At 41.0% G+C, this 17359-nt stretch overlaps 1 protein-coding gene across 4 annotated transcripts in view; it reads right to left on the reverse strand.

The window, feature by feature from the left end:
• The window catches only part of plxna1b (plexin A1b), a 211239-nt gene that overhangs the window by 47066 nt on the left and 146814 nt on the right, over positions 1-17359 (reverse strand). For all 4 annotated transcript variants that reach the window (XM_014993939.2, XM_014993937.2, XM_014993941.2 and 1 more), the window contains exons 11-13: positions 11705-11801; positions 9887-10077; positions 2612-2763 (exon numbers count right to left, since the gene is read on the reverse strand). In XM_014993939.2, coding sequence (XP_014849425.2) covers positions 2612-2763; positions 9887-10077; positions 11705-11801 — 440 coding nt within the window. The remainder of the gene's footprint in view (positions 1-2611; positions 2764-9886; positions 10078-11704; positions 11802-17359) is intronic.

Raw genomic sequence — 17359 nt, forward strand, 5'->3', positions numbered from 1 at the left:
TAGCTAGAAATACTGAATGCTAATCTAAAAAGTAACATAAGATCATGGCCTTGTTATTTTTGGTTTTATTTTACAAACACTTTTACTCCATACAGAAACACACAGCTCTGTAGCCAACTCTGCTTTTTTCCCCTTTTACATTTTATGTCAAACATTTGATTAAAAAAAAAAAAAAAAAAAAAAAAAGGAACTGGGAATTATTTTTGTGTCAAGAGGTCACTTTTACAAAAATCATCCCTCCCCAAATCCTTGATCAGTCCAGAGATTGATCTGATCAGGTGGATCTAATGGCTAAATGCAGCCACACTTATGCTTCAATGAGACAGTCTGTGAGACGAACTCACCCTTATTCCTCTTGAATCCACCGCTATAAACGGAAAAACAAAATCAGAGTTCGTAAATTATAGATCACAATTGACATGTCACTACCCATTTTGGCGACACCTGTCATCAGCAGCGCGGCGTTCTGTTGTTTTTACTGTCAAGCCATCAAAGTCACATTTCTTGCCTTTCCTTCTAAGTGAGGAGGCAGACAGAAAACTAAGTCAGCTGGGGCTGCGCAGCAAAACTCAGCAAATGAAAGATTTGTGTCAGCTGACAGCTACATAGCAAGAACGTGAATACCGAAGACGTCTCAAACTGTCACGAGCGTCCCAAATTTCTTCCTCGTCCCAAATTCTTGTATTCTCTGCTTCTCTGGAAAAATGAATTCAATATAAGACAGACTGCAACTCCTGTTGGGTTCCTTGCAAACTTTTTATACTCATTAAATCTTTTCTCATTTTGTCACTTAAAACCACAAATCTGTGTTTTATCTTTATGTGACAGACCAACGCAGAGTAATGTATAATTGTAAAATGGAAGGCTAATGACAATTAGTCCAGATTGTTTGCCAGCAGCAAGTGTTTATAACCAACCTGCATCACGAAAGTTTTAAATGGATTCAAAACGTACTAAATAAAATCCACCTGTAAGGTAATTTTATTTATATAGCACATTTTCAGCAACAAGGCATTTCAAAGTGCACCTGTGTGTAATTCGATATTATTATAGAATAAACATTCAAAGAACTATTGGTGGAAGACAAACAAGTCTGCAAAGAAATTGCTCTGGTTACACAAGAAGCAAAATGCTAAGTGTGGAGAAACGGTAAAACTTTGCGTCACTCTTAACAGCGCCGTCTTCATAGTGAAAGTTGCCTGGTGGCAGAGTTGTGCTGGAGGCAAGCTTTTCATCAGTAGGGGAAAGAGATGCTGGTCAAAACTGATGAGAAGATGGATAAAAATAAATACAGGGCAATCCTGGATCAGTCAGTCTAGAAGAAAACAACTCCCAAAAATTGTACATACGCTCCATCTAATCATACTCAGTTTCGGCTATTGGCGGAAAAGTAAAAGAAACAGAGTATAGTCTCTAACTTTACAAAGCTGGATGATGTATAACCTGAAGTACTTGCAGCTGTAATTGCAGTGAAAGGTGGTTCTAAAAGGCAACTGGACTCATGTAGATTGTAGAAGACATTTCATCTCTCCTTCAAGAGGCTTCTTCAGTTCTGAACATTGGTTGGAAGCCTCACACTTATAAATTGTAGTCAGAACAATAACACTAAACCTTAATTACCCCATTAGTGACCCAACAGCACTGCTATTGTGACTGTCCTCCTTTGTGTTGGTCTAAAATCCCCCACCCAAAAAAAATCAGAATTAACAAATTAAAGCCTGTGGTTTCAAGGTGACAACATGTGAACAATAATCAAGGGGTATTAATAATTTTCCAAAACATAATGAAGCTCAAGCGATTTCTGAGCAGCTACAAAAGGGCGCTGTTTATCTTTCTGATGGCAAATGAAGTGTAATGCATGACTCGCATGATATTACTTGTATCTGAAATAAAAAATAAAAAAAAGCTCTGTACGGATGAGGTGACCTTTCACAGTTAAAACAAAGACCTTAGTCATATTAAAAGAGACGGTGCTGAAACATAAAGCGAAGGGGCTTTTCTGGCTGTTGCAAATAATGCGCTTCCCAGAATGTACTGCTGCAGTTATTAAATGAGAGTTAAATTAAATCTACGACACCCGCTGGGATTCAGAATTTCCAAGAAAGCAGTAAATGTAACTTAATGAGAGGAGGCGTTCACATGACAACCGTTTAGCTACGAAGCAATTTCATAGAATGAAAACCACCCACTTCCAATTTCAAAATACTATTAATCTGGTGCATCTTAAAATCAGAAGAGTTGAGAAAAAAAAAAAAAAAAAAAAGGATCCGGCGTAGGAGGCAACGTGATTCGGTTTATTCGTTGTCATAATTTGCGGGGAATGAAAGTTCATTGTTATCTGCCGTCACTCACATCCACATGGACCGCACGTCTGCAGCGCGGCGGCGGTTCCGTGCAGAGCTCGGGGCGCTTTGAAAGGAATTGGTTCTGTTAGAGCGGAGGAAACAGCTTTTAACCTTTACGGGTTTTATGAAACGGTGTCTGAGAGAGAGAGATTGTTGTGCTTAACGCCCAGTGTCACATCGATATGGGACTAGAACAAGCAGGGGGAAGTGGAGCATTTTAGACGTAATGTGAATGGATGGGAAGACGTCTGACGGTGTCAACGTACTGCTCAGCGCTGATGAACTGGTCCTCCTGAGGGATGCACTGCACCTTCCCGATGCGGACTCCGCCCATGATGTCTTTGAACTGCAGACCCAGGTTCTCGCCGGTGATGGTCAGCATGGTCCCTCCCTGTCTGGGCCCCGTCTCCGGGTACAGCTGGCGGAAAGACGAAAACAACAAGAAGACGTTTAGTAAATTCATAGAGACTTAATGTGTAACACGTGTGGTTTGTTTTAAGTGACTGAATGACGCAAACATGGTTGTACAATGTATTTAATGAAAGAGTCCGGGATGGGGATGGGGCACTTTGTGTTGTTCTTTTTCAAATCCCGATATAATAATACATCAAGATTTCGTTTGTGAAGTCGCAAAATGTGAAAAAGTTCAAGGGATTTTAACAGCTTTTCAAATCGCTCTACTAAGCTGCGTGATGAACGTTGATATGGTCACTGTGTTGTGCGAGGAGTGCTACTTCATCAGCCCCATTAAGTACATCTCTGTTCAGCTAAACAATCCCAGTCTGCCAGTTCTCACACTGGACCCATCTCTCTCAGACTCACTCCTATCTCTCGCTCAACCAGGGATGATTGATCTGCACATTTAACACTCAAAGTCTTTAACTAGGGATCCCCTTTCTTTCCCCTCAAGGTCTGTGAGAGGTGAGCAGAGGTGCTAATAGCTACCAAGTGCCAGCCTGGTCGCTAATCACTTCCTATTCATCCAGCCCTATATGCAGACAATGGCAATCAGTCACTTCTACCATAATTAGGCCTAAAGCTAATTGGATTAGAGCATGGCAGGGCAGAGGGGTCATTTGAAGCAACGCAGAGGGGGGAGAACGGGGCTGGACGAGGAATGTGGGAGATGCTGCTGGTTGGGTGTAACGATGTTAGTGGGGTAAATATTAGATGTGAAACTTACAATTAAAAAAAAAAAAAAAAAAAATATATATATATATATATATATATATATATATATATATATATATATATATATATATATATATATATATATATATATATATATATTATACCACCCGTCATGTTGTGGACCCTAGAGGAGGGCCACCCCTCAGTCTTATAAGGGTAGAAATTTTAAACCTACAGCTGGCAGGTGTGTCTATTAAATCGTCCACTACAGGCTGGCAACCTGAAAAGATACCACAAATAATGAACCTGCCAATATGTGAAATAACTAAAGAACTTAATTTTAATCAGTTGGATAATGTTTTATTTACATTTTTATGATAACTTCGACATACAGTGAATTTTCTGGAATTTTTACTCAGGCTAGTCATACTCTCAGGATCTTACACTTTCAAACAATAGGAAATTAATTTAATGAATCAAACTTGATGAAAGTAAAACTGGACCATAGCGTGGACGTCTGCTAATGACAACACCTCCTGGAGGTGTTTGAGCCGTTCTGGATGATAATGAGACTGGTCCTTCAAGGCAACTCTTTTCAGTAGCGTTACCTTCCACAAAGATCTTCGGTCTAATAGAACTACGGAAACTGTGGCTGGTTAGTGTAAGACGCAGCCGCTCCAAACGCTGCTGACAGAAGTGCAGTGTCACGAAGGCCAGAGCTGAAATGCCACAGAGATAAAAATAAACTGCTTTCCATCTTGCACCAGCTCAGGCACTGATGAGCATCTCTTCTCTTCTCCCTCTCAAACCTTTTCAACTTTCCTCCAACTTGCAGCTTTTGCTCTGCTCTAAATGTGCATTTTAAAAGGCTCCGGAGTAGTTTTCCCCCAGCCGGAATCTTCAGATATGTTAATCAACTTCTCTTCCTCAATAAGTGGCAGCTTATCAAACGCACATACACGCGAGCTGCTACATCAACAGCTAAACAGCAGAAACAAAAAGGCCTTTTTGATAAAAGCCGCCAGCCTAAACACTCGCTCTATTCTCCGCTTGCCGTCACTACGCTTCACGCCCATTCAGAGCCTCTTTTTTCTTCTTTGTAGCATCCTTGTCCTGTTGTGTTGAAGGCTTTGTGTCAGGCCCATTGTGTCTGACTAAGCAGCAGAGCACAGATAGCATCTGCTCATTATAGGAGGGGGAGGAGAACGGGAGAAGAAAGCAGGGGGCACGGAGAGATGATATGCACGCTGCGTAAGGCCTCTGAAGTTATCTGCAGCGTGAAAGCCTCTCAGAAAAACAAAAAAGTCACAAACAAAATGACGACGGTACTGACATAAATATAACAGCCTTTACAAGCTGACTAAGTGAATTATTAATAAGATAATCAATGGAGATGTGTGTAGAACATTATGTCAGAAGTCAAAATCCATTCGGGGCCAATTACAACATTCTAGCTAAACTCAGAGGGCACAGAAAGAGTCGTAAAAAAGTAAACAGCTGACATCTTGCCGTAATTGTTCCTTTATGGACAGGAATTGCAAGCATTTACACCGCCACTAGCCCATTTTATGTCTGCTTGTGCAGTAACAATGAGGCTCATTGTTCAGCACTAAAACTCGATCAGCAAATCAAAGTGGTCCGGTCGATAAAAGCCTCTGAGACGAGCAGAATCTATCTCCGTGTTGACAGAGGTCACTATAAAGATGGGAAAAATGACAAGAGCGTGGGACTTGTAGAGGAAAAATGTGGGGGGAAAAAAGGAAAACTTGATGTGGTAAAGATGCACAGAGGAGAACAATTAGATGTGAAGGCTGAAAATCTCAGAGCTCAATAGCGCACTGTGGAGAAATCACTGGCTTTTTCATGTGCACATAAATGACATTTGCACTTCTCCACAGAAAAAAGCTGATCATTTATGTAATCCACTTTCTTATTTTCAAAAGCTGACAGAATGCAAAAAAAAAAAAAAAAAAAAACTGTGCCACATGCAGAAGCACTAAAAAATGCACCATTACCGCCCCCACGCTGGCACGGCCAGCTCCGTTTTAATTGGTTTCTGAGGGCTCACTGCGATGCTCTTTCTGTCCCAAAGGAACGAGCAAGCAGGAGATGATGGATGATGGTGGGCCAGGTAGCATCCAGGACCAGTAAGGGGACATCTCCGCTCAATACTGGGACACGGAGGCACAGTGTGCGACTTTGAACATGGTCTTGAGGACATTTATACAGGTCACGCCAGCTGGAGATTGTTTTATTGCTCCAAATGTCGACTTGTGAGTTAGAGGGGGTGTTATGTAGAGGGCCGTGCAAAAGTAGTCGACATTTTTGCATTTTATCACTTGACACAAACCTCTGTCTATTGTATTATAATTTTAACAAGAATATATATATGGATTTATATTTTTGGTAGATTTACCCTTTTTTGTAGGCGATGGACTGAACAAAAAGCCCGGGGCATTGTTTTATAACCAACCCTTTCTTCACACCTCTGCCCTATCTACTGTGTTATTTTGCCTTTTTGGAGCTGTTTATTCACTGAGGTCTTCACAATAAAGCTGAATTTAACATTAGATTCAAATATAAAAAAGTGGACTCCATTTACTATTTACCTGAGGGCAATCTGTTGCAATTCTTCTTATTCTTATTCTATTGTAACATCAGAATGGAGGGGATTGAATACAAAAGCACACTTTCAAATTTCAAATTGCAAAAATACTGACAACATGCCTATTTAATTACGAACTGCTTTTTGTTGGTCAATAAAAGAAAAATCCACTGATGTACACTTATTGTCTAAAAGTGACAATAAGTAAAAAATAATAATAAAAAGAAACTGTATATGTAAACAAACACACAAGTCTGAGTTTGGTGGAAAGAGTAAAGGCAGAGAAACACTCCAAAAATTAAATCAGGACTTTAGCAGCTTACGGCCCTAATTTTTGCCAATTCTGAAATCAGAGTTTAACGCCCAACATTAACTGCTGGTTCAGGTGCCGGAGCTGTTATGGAAACGGTGCCCAGCTGACCACAATCAAGCCACATCAAACGGGAAGTTGCACAACAAACAGGGGCACTACTTGCTGTTTTCAAGTCTCCAGCCAACTGTGTCGACACTTGTTCTACGTTCTGTGGCGTTTCCTTCCTGGATAAAGCACCGAGCATGCCTCCAATCCAAGTGAAATTAGAGGCCACAGAGCAGCTTGCACAGTGCAACACGAAACAAAGCTGCCAGAAATAAATAAAGAGAAGGCTTAAAAAAAAAAAAAAAAGGGGGGGGAGAGGAGGGAGAGAACGGACTTGGCCGAGTGACTGGTAGGAAGCAAAATTGTATTGAATTTTTGTGTCCGATGTGATGCTCTTTGGCTGAAAGAATAAAACGGTGAATGAAAAGAGAGAGAGAGATTGTCATCTGCGGATGTTCTTTTGGCATTAAATGTCAGACTGTAAATGTCATAGGTGGAGAGGACGGTGGCGGAGTGAGGCGATAATGCCTCTTCCCGGCGTCTCCCCCAGCTCGGCTCGTCTTTGTCTCTCCTCCTGCCCTCTGAAACCAGCAGCGTCTCTTTCTCTCCTGCTGAGTCTGGAGCTCGTCGGTGCCAGCTTTTTGACTGCCACCAACATCTTGCCCAGAGGGTAAAATTTAGCCCTACATATGCATGCAGGAGCACATGCTTGCTTGCCTGCCTGCCACCACCCCCTCACCTCTCTCCTACACACACACAGCCCCCTTGTCTCTGTATGCTTGTTTCTAAGAGATAACTGAAGCGAGGATGAAGGGAGAAGGAGCATTAGTTCAGGGATTTATCTATGTGCCACTGCTCCAATTATCCAATATCTCCATTAAGGATTCGAGGCAACGCAGCCTGTCGCACAAAAAAAGTACTAAGGGCTATAATAGTACGAGTCTCCGTTAGAGAAAGGAGAAAGCATCTAAAATTATGTATATTACCATGGATTTCTCACTTCTTTCAGCTGTTAAACATAACATCTATTTCAGCTAAGGTGTTGATTTTAAATATGTTTTGATTAAAAGAACATCATAATGGCTAAATAAAAGAGGAAAAAGTGACAGCAGCTAAAAGGGCTGAATGTCAAGACATGTCTCACAGACCAGTGAGTTAGTTTCACACTGGGCTGTGTGTGTGTGTCCATACCAGTGGTGAGCACTGTGGGCATCGTGACCCGGGTCACAGTCAGACGAGGACCACCGCCATGGTTGCTGATGGCAACAGATGGTTACACCGTAGTGTTTAGATGCCTCAGCTCCCCCAGCCTATCATTGCGCACGTGTGCAAAAGAGCATACGAACATGCAGGCTACCCGCAGTGGGAAACAATAAGCAGAAACACACATCTTAGGTTTTCTCCCGTCTTCCTCTTCAGCATCACCACCGTTTCTGCATCTTTGTGTGTCTTCGTCTATAATCTGGTCAGTGTGCTTGGCCTTATCGTGCATGTCGACTGCCTCCTCCCTCCATGCTCGCCCGTCTGTGTTGGGCTGAACCACATATTGTGTAGTATACATAAAGTATAAAACTTAAATTATTCATTGTTTTTTTTTCTTTTTAAAGCAAATTATTGCTTTCAAACATCATTTTGAAAAAAAAAATATCAAAGCTCAAGAAAAAGTGAACCCTAAAACATGACAATGACTCACAACACACTAGTAAATCTATCAAGGACTGACTGACAACTAAGAAACTGAAACATCTGGGCAGAGTTGAAGCTTACACGTTTATCCTTTTGGTCAAAATCAAATATTTGGGTGACTTGATCAACATCTGAGAGCTGAAAGTGAGGAGTGGAGGGAAAGTTTCCTGAAATTGATGTCTGACCTTACTTCACCCAAAGGGGACAAAGCCGGTGGTAGGGTACGCCAACATTTCCTTCACACATTAATTTTTTGTTGTTTTTTAAGTGCAATTAAATCATTGGTTTCCAGAGGTAAATAAAAACTAAGGTAAAGCATATAATCTGAACAATTCTTGATAAAGAACTGAATAGTTTGACATAGTTTGTCATAGATGCTCAGTGTGGAAATGCACCTGTGGCTGTAAATAGAAAACAGGTTATTTTCTTGTCAAAAATGACCCAGCAAGAATATAACAATAGAAAAATGGCCGCCTTATGGGCAGCAGAAGAAAGAGGACAGAGTGACCTCCTTCCCCAAAGGTCCTTGTTGCAGGAAATGAGGGTCAGCTTTGTGAAATAGGTGAAGAGAACACATTTTGCCCCAGGATTATTAGAACAACATCAAAAACTTGGCTTCAAGGGATTTGACAACCCAAACCTGAGGGGCGACAACATTACAGTTCATGCAACCGGAAAACAAATGGGTCCAAGCAAGTTCCTATTCTGACCAATAATGTTACCATGAGTGTTGAACGTCAGCATAAACTTTTTTTTTTTTTTTTTTGGTGTTTCAGTTTCTCAGTTAAATGAAAGACAAACTTCCATCTAATACACATGGAAAGCATCAGCATGAAGTGACTTTTTAAGGTGAAACAAAATATATGAAACAGCAGATAGTAATACAAGGGCTGATAAATAATGTGTAGAAATGTGGGATGTTCATCTGCTCCCATCCACTGATAATGTTTACAGAACCACTGGACTGGTGACTAGGGCTGCACAATATATTGCAATATCAGTCTGAGCAATATTCAGGACTGTTCAGAGTGAAATAATTGCTGGCCTATATATATTTGAATTATTATGAACTTGCATTTTAAATGCTAATGTACTATTCAGCCAGTTGGACAGTCTCTGGTGGCAGCATATGGCAACGTTTCTCTGAACTTCCTCTTTGTCACTGGATAAATCAGCATAAAATTCCTCATCCTTATGATGCTACATTAAAGCAGGAGACACTGCTGTCACTGCGTCTGGTCTTGGTTTGACATTGTTTTATGCACTGATAATCAAGTTTCCTGCTCCAAGTGCAACGTCATCACTCGTCAACGACTTTTGGCCGATTTCTGTCCCATCATGAGCCACAAGTCAAAACAGAATCGAAAAGGACAAGTTGCAAAAGGATTATGCATTCCCTTCAACTTCAAGTTTATAAAATTAGGAGCTTAGACAGAACTATTAATGCCTGCTGTGATGTTATGCCGTTAGGTGACAGTGAAAATCTTTTCCATTTGATTTTTTATTTTTTTTATTTTTTTGCAATTATGAAGCTCGCTGAGAAGGAAAAAAATAATTTCTGGGCATTACTGTCGTTGCAAGACAGTAATGCCATTGATGAAAGGACAACAAGAACCTGCCTTTTGTTGTTTTTTTGTTTTACAAAGTATGGGACTGCATGTTAAGCATAAATATCATGTTACTGTAACATCACAGATATAATTTATCTTTCATACACACCTTTCCAACATCTTTGTATGCATTACTGAAATTGGGGCTTACCTTTGTGATCTTTGGGTGCGTGCAGCGGCTGTTTCCAGTGGTAGCGTGCATCCAGGTGGTCTCGGGGGGAGTGCACTCCTGTCTGAGGGAGCACTTCTTATCTCCTACGCACCAGCCGCACTCGAACCGGGGGTTTGCCTTCAAACACTTGCCGCAGCTGCCTCGTAGTGCAAAGCACTTATACAGGTGAGCTGCAGATGAGAAGAACGGGAAAAATGTCGCGATTGAAGTGTTTTCCGCTACTACAAGAGCAAGGGAAGACGTTGCCGTCAACAGTTTCTTCAAATTTTTATGAGCCGGGCCAACAAAGAGAAACAACACAGAGGTTGTGTTTCGAAACAAACTACTTTCACCACTCCAATATCTCCATGAAAATGTATTTGATAAGATGAAGCTAAAACTCCTTCACTTAAAGATCACCTCTCTCTCTCATCCCAATTTTAACTCCAAATCCCCCTGGTAATGCAGCAGCTTTTTAAAAAACGTGTTCCAATTACTGGCAGCTAAACGATTTCCCTGTAATTACACGAACCTAACCCTATTTATGATGGAGAAGGATCGCTAACACTCCACCAGATGTTAACCCTGATGGCAGGGGAACATCTTTGTCCTGCAGATGCCCTCTGGATGCACTCAGGAGATTCATATTAGCGATAACGCGCAATGCAGAGCCACTGATGCCTGATGCTGATACTGTCTGAATTTGTTTGCGCAGACACGCGGTATACGTTACAGACACACTCGTGTGACATCAGACGCAGCTCAGCAGCTCGAGAAACATGTGAAATGCGAGACAACAACAGCTTGGCTGGTACATTTAGACAACGGGGATTGATCAATACACAAAGTGACTTATATTACTACCAAATGGCAGCGATCACTATTTTACCAGCATTAAAGATGAAACAGCTTGAGCGTATAGAACATGTCAAGCCAGAATCCCTCAGCGTCTCGTTTGTGCCTGCAACCCTCAAAGAGCAACAACCAGAACCAGACGACGACGCTCCCTCTGAATGTGCGTACAGCCACTCTGTGTACATCCACAGGCCGTATCGAACACCGGTGATGAGGTTATTTTAGCTCACAGTGGGGGGGATAATGTTATAGTCCCCCTGCTGTGCTGCATAAGCCACAATAATTATAAAGACAGCACTATAAAGAGTGTTTTACCAGTAATTATATCCAACAACAGACATGATCTCATTGTCTTGTCCCACAGTGTTGCATAGGGCACGTATGAGTTTAATCAGAACCCGCATGGCTCTTTGTCTGGAGAGCAATTTGGGGTTATAAACCAGAACATTACATATATATGCAGATTAGAGTTTACAGTAAACGTTGTATACCTAATTATATAGTAACCTGTTTAACATCTCGTCCTTCTTTTCCCTCACTGGCTGGCACTAAATCAGACAAACCTCTTCCCGTGTTAGGTCCCTTAGGATTACCACGATTATTTCTGTTTGCTAAATTTCAGAATAACTAGAAAGAGTTTTTGTTGTTTTTTTTATGAAAATGTGTAAATTTGGTTAAAAATGCGTAACTTTGTTCATGCTTATGCGCTGAGAATATCATCCCAGCCTATCCTTAGAGCCGACGGACCATATCAGTATAAGAAAAAAAAAAAAAGGGATTTTAATTTGATTTTACATAAAAGTGTTAAGAAAAAAATTTAAGCAGCAATATGCCCATGTGTTAAGACCAGCTTAAGCACGGCACTAATGAGCAGAAAACATGAAACATACAGATGGTACTACTAGGAACAGAACAACTCAATGCTAAACACAGTATTAAGTGAATGACATACAACTAGCTCACCTTTAATGTTGTAAGGGTTGTCGATGACAAAGTTCCCATTCCAAACTACAGACAGATCCACTGGCAAGTCGCTGATTTCGTCCCCTTCGTAAGTGTACTGAAACAGAAAACGACATTAACCACAAGATTAGTACAAAGTTGTTCGTCTAAACTTTCTCTTACAACAGTAAAACTTGCATTAGTTCAATAGAAAGAAGGAGAATGTAAGAGAAAAATACGAAAGAAGAAACAGAGTTCAGCGACTAGCTGCTAGTAATGCGATATGCTACGGCGCTCATGCAGTCAAAGGGGCCATAAAAATGAAGTATGAGAGACGGGCTATATTGTGATTTTCACACATGGCACATCCACGGCTCCCTGGCAGAGCGCGGAGTTGATTAAGAAATTGGGATCCCCATCACTGCATGACTCATTCCATCCCAGTGATGAATGAAAAGCCTAATATATCTCCAACAATAATATTCTCATCTAATTTCATTTTTGCATCCTGAACTAATAAGAAATGAAACGTAATTGACTCCTCGTCGGCATAATCAGTTTTATGGATTTGCTTTAAATGAGACAACAAGTCTCAGAAGCGGTAATCTGATGGCGGCGTGTGAACTGAAGGGACGACATGGAAAAGAGCTCCCCGGAGACCCCCTCCTAACAAATAAGTAACGACAATTATCACCACCAAATAAAATGCAGCTTCAGAGGGTACACCTCCTCCCCTGTGATTCACACAGACGTAAACTGTCTTCTCAAAAGACGCCCAGGAGCGCTGCTGAAAGCACAAGCTGTGTCATCACTTTCTCTCATCTCACAGTGCCAAGCACGTTTAAGCCAACAGTCTCCTGAAGAAAGATGTAGCCTGAGCTTTTTCTGAAAATGTACACTTGCTTTTATGTTGATCAGAGTTTCCAGAGATTTCTAATGAGTAATTTATGACTTTATATACAATATGACACAGAGGTCCATATCTTTAAGCCAGTGACCACTAGATTTGAAGGAGCATCCATCTTGTCACTAGAAGCAGTAAGGAGAATAAACCGAAGATAACGTACCAAAGATTACGGTTGTCAAACTGACCTGTTAGCGTCGTCAGGTTTCCACAATCATTTACATGCCCACCGACTCATTTGGAGTAAAACCAAAAGAAGATCCTTCTGTCCGACCATCAGAGGTGAAGTTTGCCTAACTCTACTGGCACCTTAACGGGAACTGTGTGCTTTCTCCTGATGACAGTAAGAGCAAGGCTTTGTTGCCACAAACACTTCACATCAGGTTGGGATGAAATTTAGATTAAAATATCCAGTAGAGTAGCTGAGCATCAGTCTCTCCTAAATGCCACAGAAACCTTTGACACTAACTGAGGAAACAAAAGACTAAGAGGTCCAAATAGTTTGGACAAGCCCTTATCTCTGTTCGCTCAAACATTGTGAAATGTTATGGGAGAAGTTTGGAACTGTCCTTTCGAAACAATAAAAAGGGCTGAGCAACACAGGATGACTTTGTCCAAAATTTCTCACTGAACCACTTCCCCCTCCAAAGCTGACTAAACGTACTCAGTTTAGATGTTCAATTTTTCTAAAACTTGTCAGTGCAGGATAATGCTGCAAAGCAAACAAAAAAAACAAAAATCAAAACAGGAATTTATTGCACCCACTGCACATAATACTGATGATATGTTCCATATTCCCTGATGTAGGGATGATGGCCTGCAGGAATATAGATACGACCTAATACCATTGTCACTCAGAAGGTGCCCAATAGCTTCCCCCTCCTCTGCTATGGTCACCATCTTCAGTAGCTTCAGGGGGCAGAGATAGCAGGCCTCTTCTCTTGTGGTGAAGTGGTGATAAAATCTAATGTGAAAGCCCCCGTCCTGAGGCTACAGGGTCCTCGCAGATTGAATCAAGCTACAACTTGCTACCACTATGCGATATCTCCCACTTCAGAGCGATACTGTGAGATTTATCTGAGCGTCCGCAATAATAGTGATTTTAAATGTGTCTTAGCAAGGGAGGAGGTGAAGAAATGTGCATAGACAAGATAAGGAAATGAAAGGACATAGCAATGTCGCAATTTCTGAATAGCTGATTAATTCTTTCTTTGCCTCGGTGATTGGATGATTTGCATTTAGCGTGCCCTGAAGGTGGAAATGAATAAAGAAACATGTCTGCATGCCGCTCAGATTAAAAGTGTAGTTTCTAATTTTAAAAAGGAAGTCCTGTCAAAGTGGGATATCAAGCCCATTTTAGTTCTGATTTAGGCAATCAGAGGCTGACTACAAACCTGGGATGTTAACTGAAAGATGGTTACTGATATTTACGAAATCATCGAGGTGAATTAAACCCAGCATGAAGTAAATAACGATAAGTGTACGAGAACATGCTTGCAATGTGTGACTGAAAGTCCAGAGGTGAGGTGAAATTCAAGAAAAGATGTGGAGAACAAGCCTGATCCAGCAATAAGGGAAAAAGAGCAGAGAGCAGATTATTCAGCAGCAGGGGTGAAGGAGAAATAGCGAGGCCAAGATGGATAGAGGGAGGTGATTGTGTGTTATTCCGTGGACACCATTCATTTACACACGGAATAAGAGGCCATGGCTGGGCTATAAGCGCTTGAACTGGTGGGGACTAAAGTGAAATTGGCATTTTCAATTTGTTCTCTGACACGTCTGCCTTGGTCTATTCACACATTCCTCTGCGCCTCCTTCTCTCCTCTATCCTCCTCCTGACTTCCCGCCTCTTCCCCTCGTCTTCCTTTGCCTCTCATTATTCCTTCCCCACACCTCTGCATGATCCTCTCCCGCTATCAATCTCGGCCTGACTTTCTCTCGTCTATCTCAATGCCCCCAAAACACCTGCAGTCAAACAAGGAAATATGAAGCAGATTCCTTTATCGCATACACCAAACATCTCAGGCGCAGTGCTATAAATACGCGTCCCGCACGTGGGGCAGTTTCTGGAGAAGGCTGTTGGAAAATTCATCAAAGACTCGTGTACAGGAACCATAAATGAAATATAGAAAGACATGCAAACACAGGAAGAGGAACCCGCCACACCAACACTGCATTTTGAACGTTGGCTATTATTTTTGTCCGGTCCAAACATATGGATTTCTTCAGCGTTCCCTCCCCCATCCATCCCTCCCAGTCCTCATCACCAAGAGACCACCCAGAGTGCCTGAGAACAAGACGTTTTCTGCAAGGGGTGAAGAGAGCAAAATAATATGTCTGAGTGTGTGAGAGTGTTCAAGACAAAAGGGACAGAAGAGAAAGTGGGGTAAGAAAGATACTCAGGGACACATCACTGCTGAAGGTTTGGATGACGAAACGCAACAGACAAGTCAGAGTCAGAACTTTGCAGAACCAGCAGGTTTGCAAATCTAGAGACTGACATTTTTCATGTTTTTACTAGACTTGATGCTTTACTTAAAGGTAAAGGTAAAGGTAAAGCATCAAGTCATGTCACTTATTCTAGATCAGATTAAGGTCTTAACTTAAAACTTGTGTTTGCAATGTTAAAAATGTGTAAAAGAAAAAAAAGATTGAGGGGCAACACATTCATAAGTCTCTATAAAATGCTGAACATTTACAGACTGTATGTGGAACATGCTAAAGCTGACAAAGGCGTTTGAGTTTTATTAACTTTTACAGCAACCACCACCATTTGTCAATTCACACATTTATCTTTCAAGAAGTAAGAGTGTAGTTGGAAACTAAAGTGGCTACTAAAAGCAGAATTAAAAAAATCTAATTGATCTTCATTAAAAGAGACTCAAAAAGACGAGGAAAAGTTTGCAATTAGGACAAGACGAGCTGAGGTGTTTAACTCGGGGGGAGGGGGGGGGGGAAGAAAGATGATGAATAATATCTTTGATTAATGTTGAAGTGAAGGATGCATGTCAGCACATTTTCAGTGAACCCATCAGACACAACAATGTGCTAGAAACAGCAAACAGCAGGGCTGAGGGAATGGTTTCCCTCCGGTAATCCAACGTCAAATGTGTTCTATGACTCCATGAACATGAATCCATTTCTATATTTCAAAGTCATTAACTGTGTCTTTGTGCTGCTGTGCCGTGTCCCCTCAGGACAGATGACCTGTTACAGTAAAGGACAGCAGGTCAAGGCACCGTTCACTGTCACTTTTCTGCTGAGCAGCAAATGAGAACATGCCCTGCTTCGCCCTAAATCAGACAGCCAACTCCACTGGATAACCTAATAGATGACGGATGTAGGTGTTCCCCTTAACCCTGCTTTACAGCCAGACAAGTAGTCTCTTTGAAAATCTGCACCACACACACACGCGCAAACACACACGCACACACCTCTATGTTGAAGGCATTCGCTGACAGCTGAGAACATCACTGCTTAGCCTTTACTCTCCCTTTTAGTCGGTGTATAAGGTGTCTGTGTTCGTACATCCATCAACAAAGAGGTGGGGATTCATGCACAGAGTGTGGAGAAATGAGGGTTTCTGGGGTCTTCATTCAAAAAAGCATAAATAATTAGTAAGGGAGAAGGTGTGGATGGGCATGTACGTGCATATAATGGGCAACAGGGTGGGGGATTGTCAGGTTATGATCTGAAGCTCATCTTCTGTCATTGAACCGAAAGCTTATTAAAGTTTTATAGTAAATCAGCACAGTGGCACAATGCATATTTAAGGGACAGCAGAGAAAACACAACAAAACACACACACACACACACACGCACACACACACACACACACACACACTGTTTGCAAGATTTACCCAACACAAACTAACCACAAAATGTAAAAAATAAAGCATTATTCTTTATGTCAACCAATTATTGTTTAAGAACATAATGAAAGAGATAAATTTGTTTAAATAAATATAATGAACAAAATGTAATTACATAATTTCTAGAATTATTTATTAGATGAACATGATTGTAAAAAGCTAAATCTACAGTTTGGACAGAAGCAAAGACAAAACTCTTCTGCCGTTTCAGACATGTCTCCATTCCCACTATTACGGTAAATAAGTGTATACAGGTATTTTTTCCAATGAAATGTAACAACTGTGTGACGAAGTGGTTCCCAAAGTTGGCGTCGCAAATCAATAATCATGGGATAAATAAAATACCAAAAAATAAAAACAAAAAAATGAATGGTTGTTGATGTTGCTTGTAGTGTTAAGTACAAACATATGGTTGTGTACTCCTCAGTGTTTAATATCAAACAACATTGAGACCATGTTGTTGGTTTATCAAGCCACTACCAACACTGAAACAGGGTTTTGTTTTTTTTTTTTTGTTTTTTTGGAGGGGGGCCGGTAAATTTATTGATACTTGCCAATTAACAGAAAATGTTTTCTTCAGAATGTTTGTAGAATTGCAATTACTCATCCTTTAATCTAACAGAGATGTGCTGTAGACAAAGTGAATGTTTGAATGTAGCTAGAGATCAGTGGGGCAATCAGTGACCCTGGAGAATTAAGTGTTAAACATGTGAGTTTATCTAATGTGTTGTCAGTATATTCCTGAGAGAGACGGAAAGACAGCGGAACAAACAAACGGAGAAAGAATATAAGAGCACCAGCACGAACTATGGTTGAAGGAAACTAAAAGTATAACAGCTGCTACTTTCTGAGGGTCACAGTCAGATAATTAGTCATTCTGAAGCCGGACACCTAAAAATA

This window comes from Poecilia mexicana, unplaced genomic scaffold, assembly GCF_051168715.1.
Source record: "Poecilia mexicana isolate PSO_F unplaced genomic scaffold, ASM5116871v1 scaffold_5, whole genome shotgun sequence".
NCBI classification, from domain to species: Eukaryota; Metazoa; Chordata; class Actinopteri; order Cyprinodontiformes; family Poeciliidae; genus Poecilia; species Poecilia mexicana.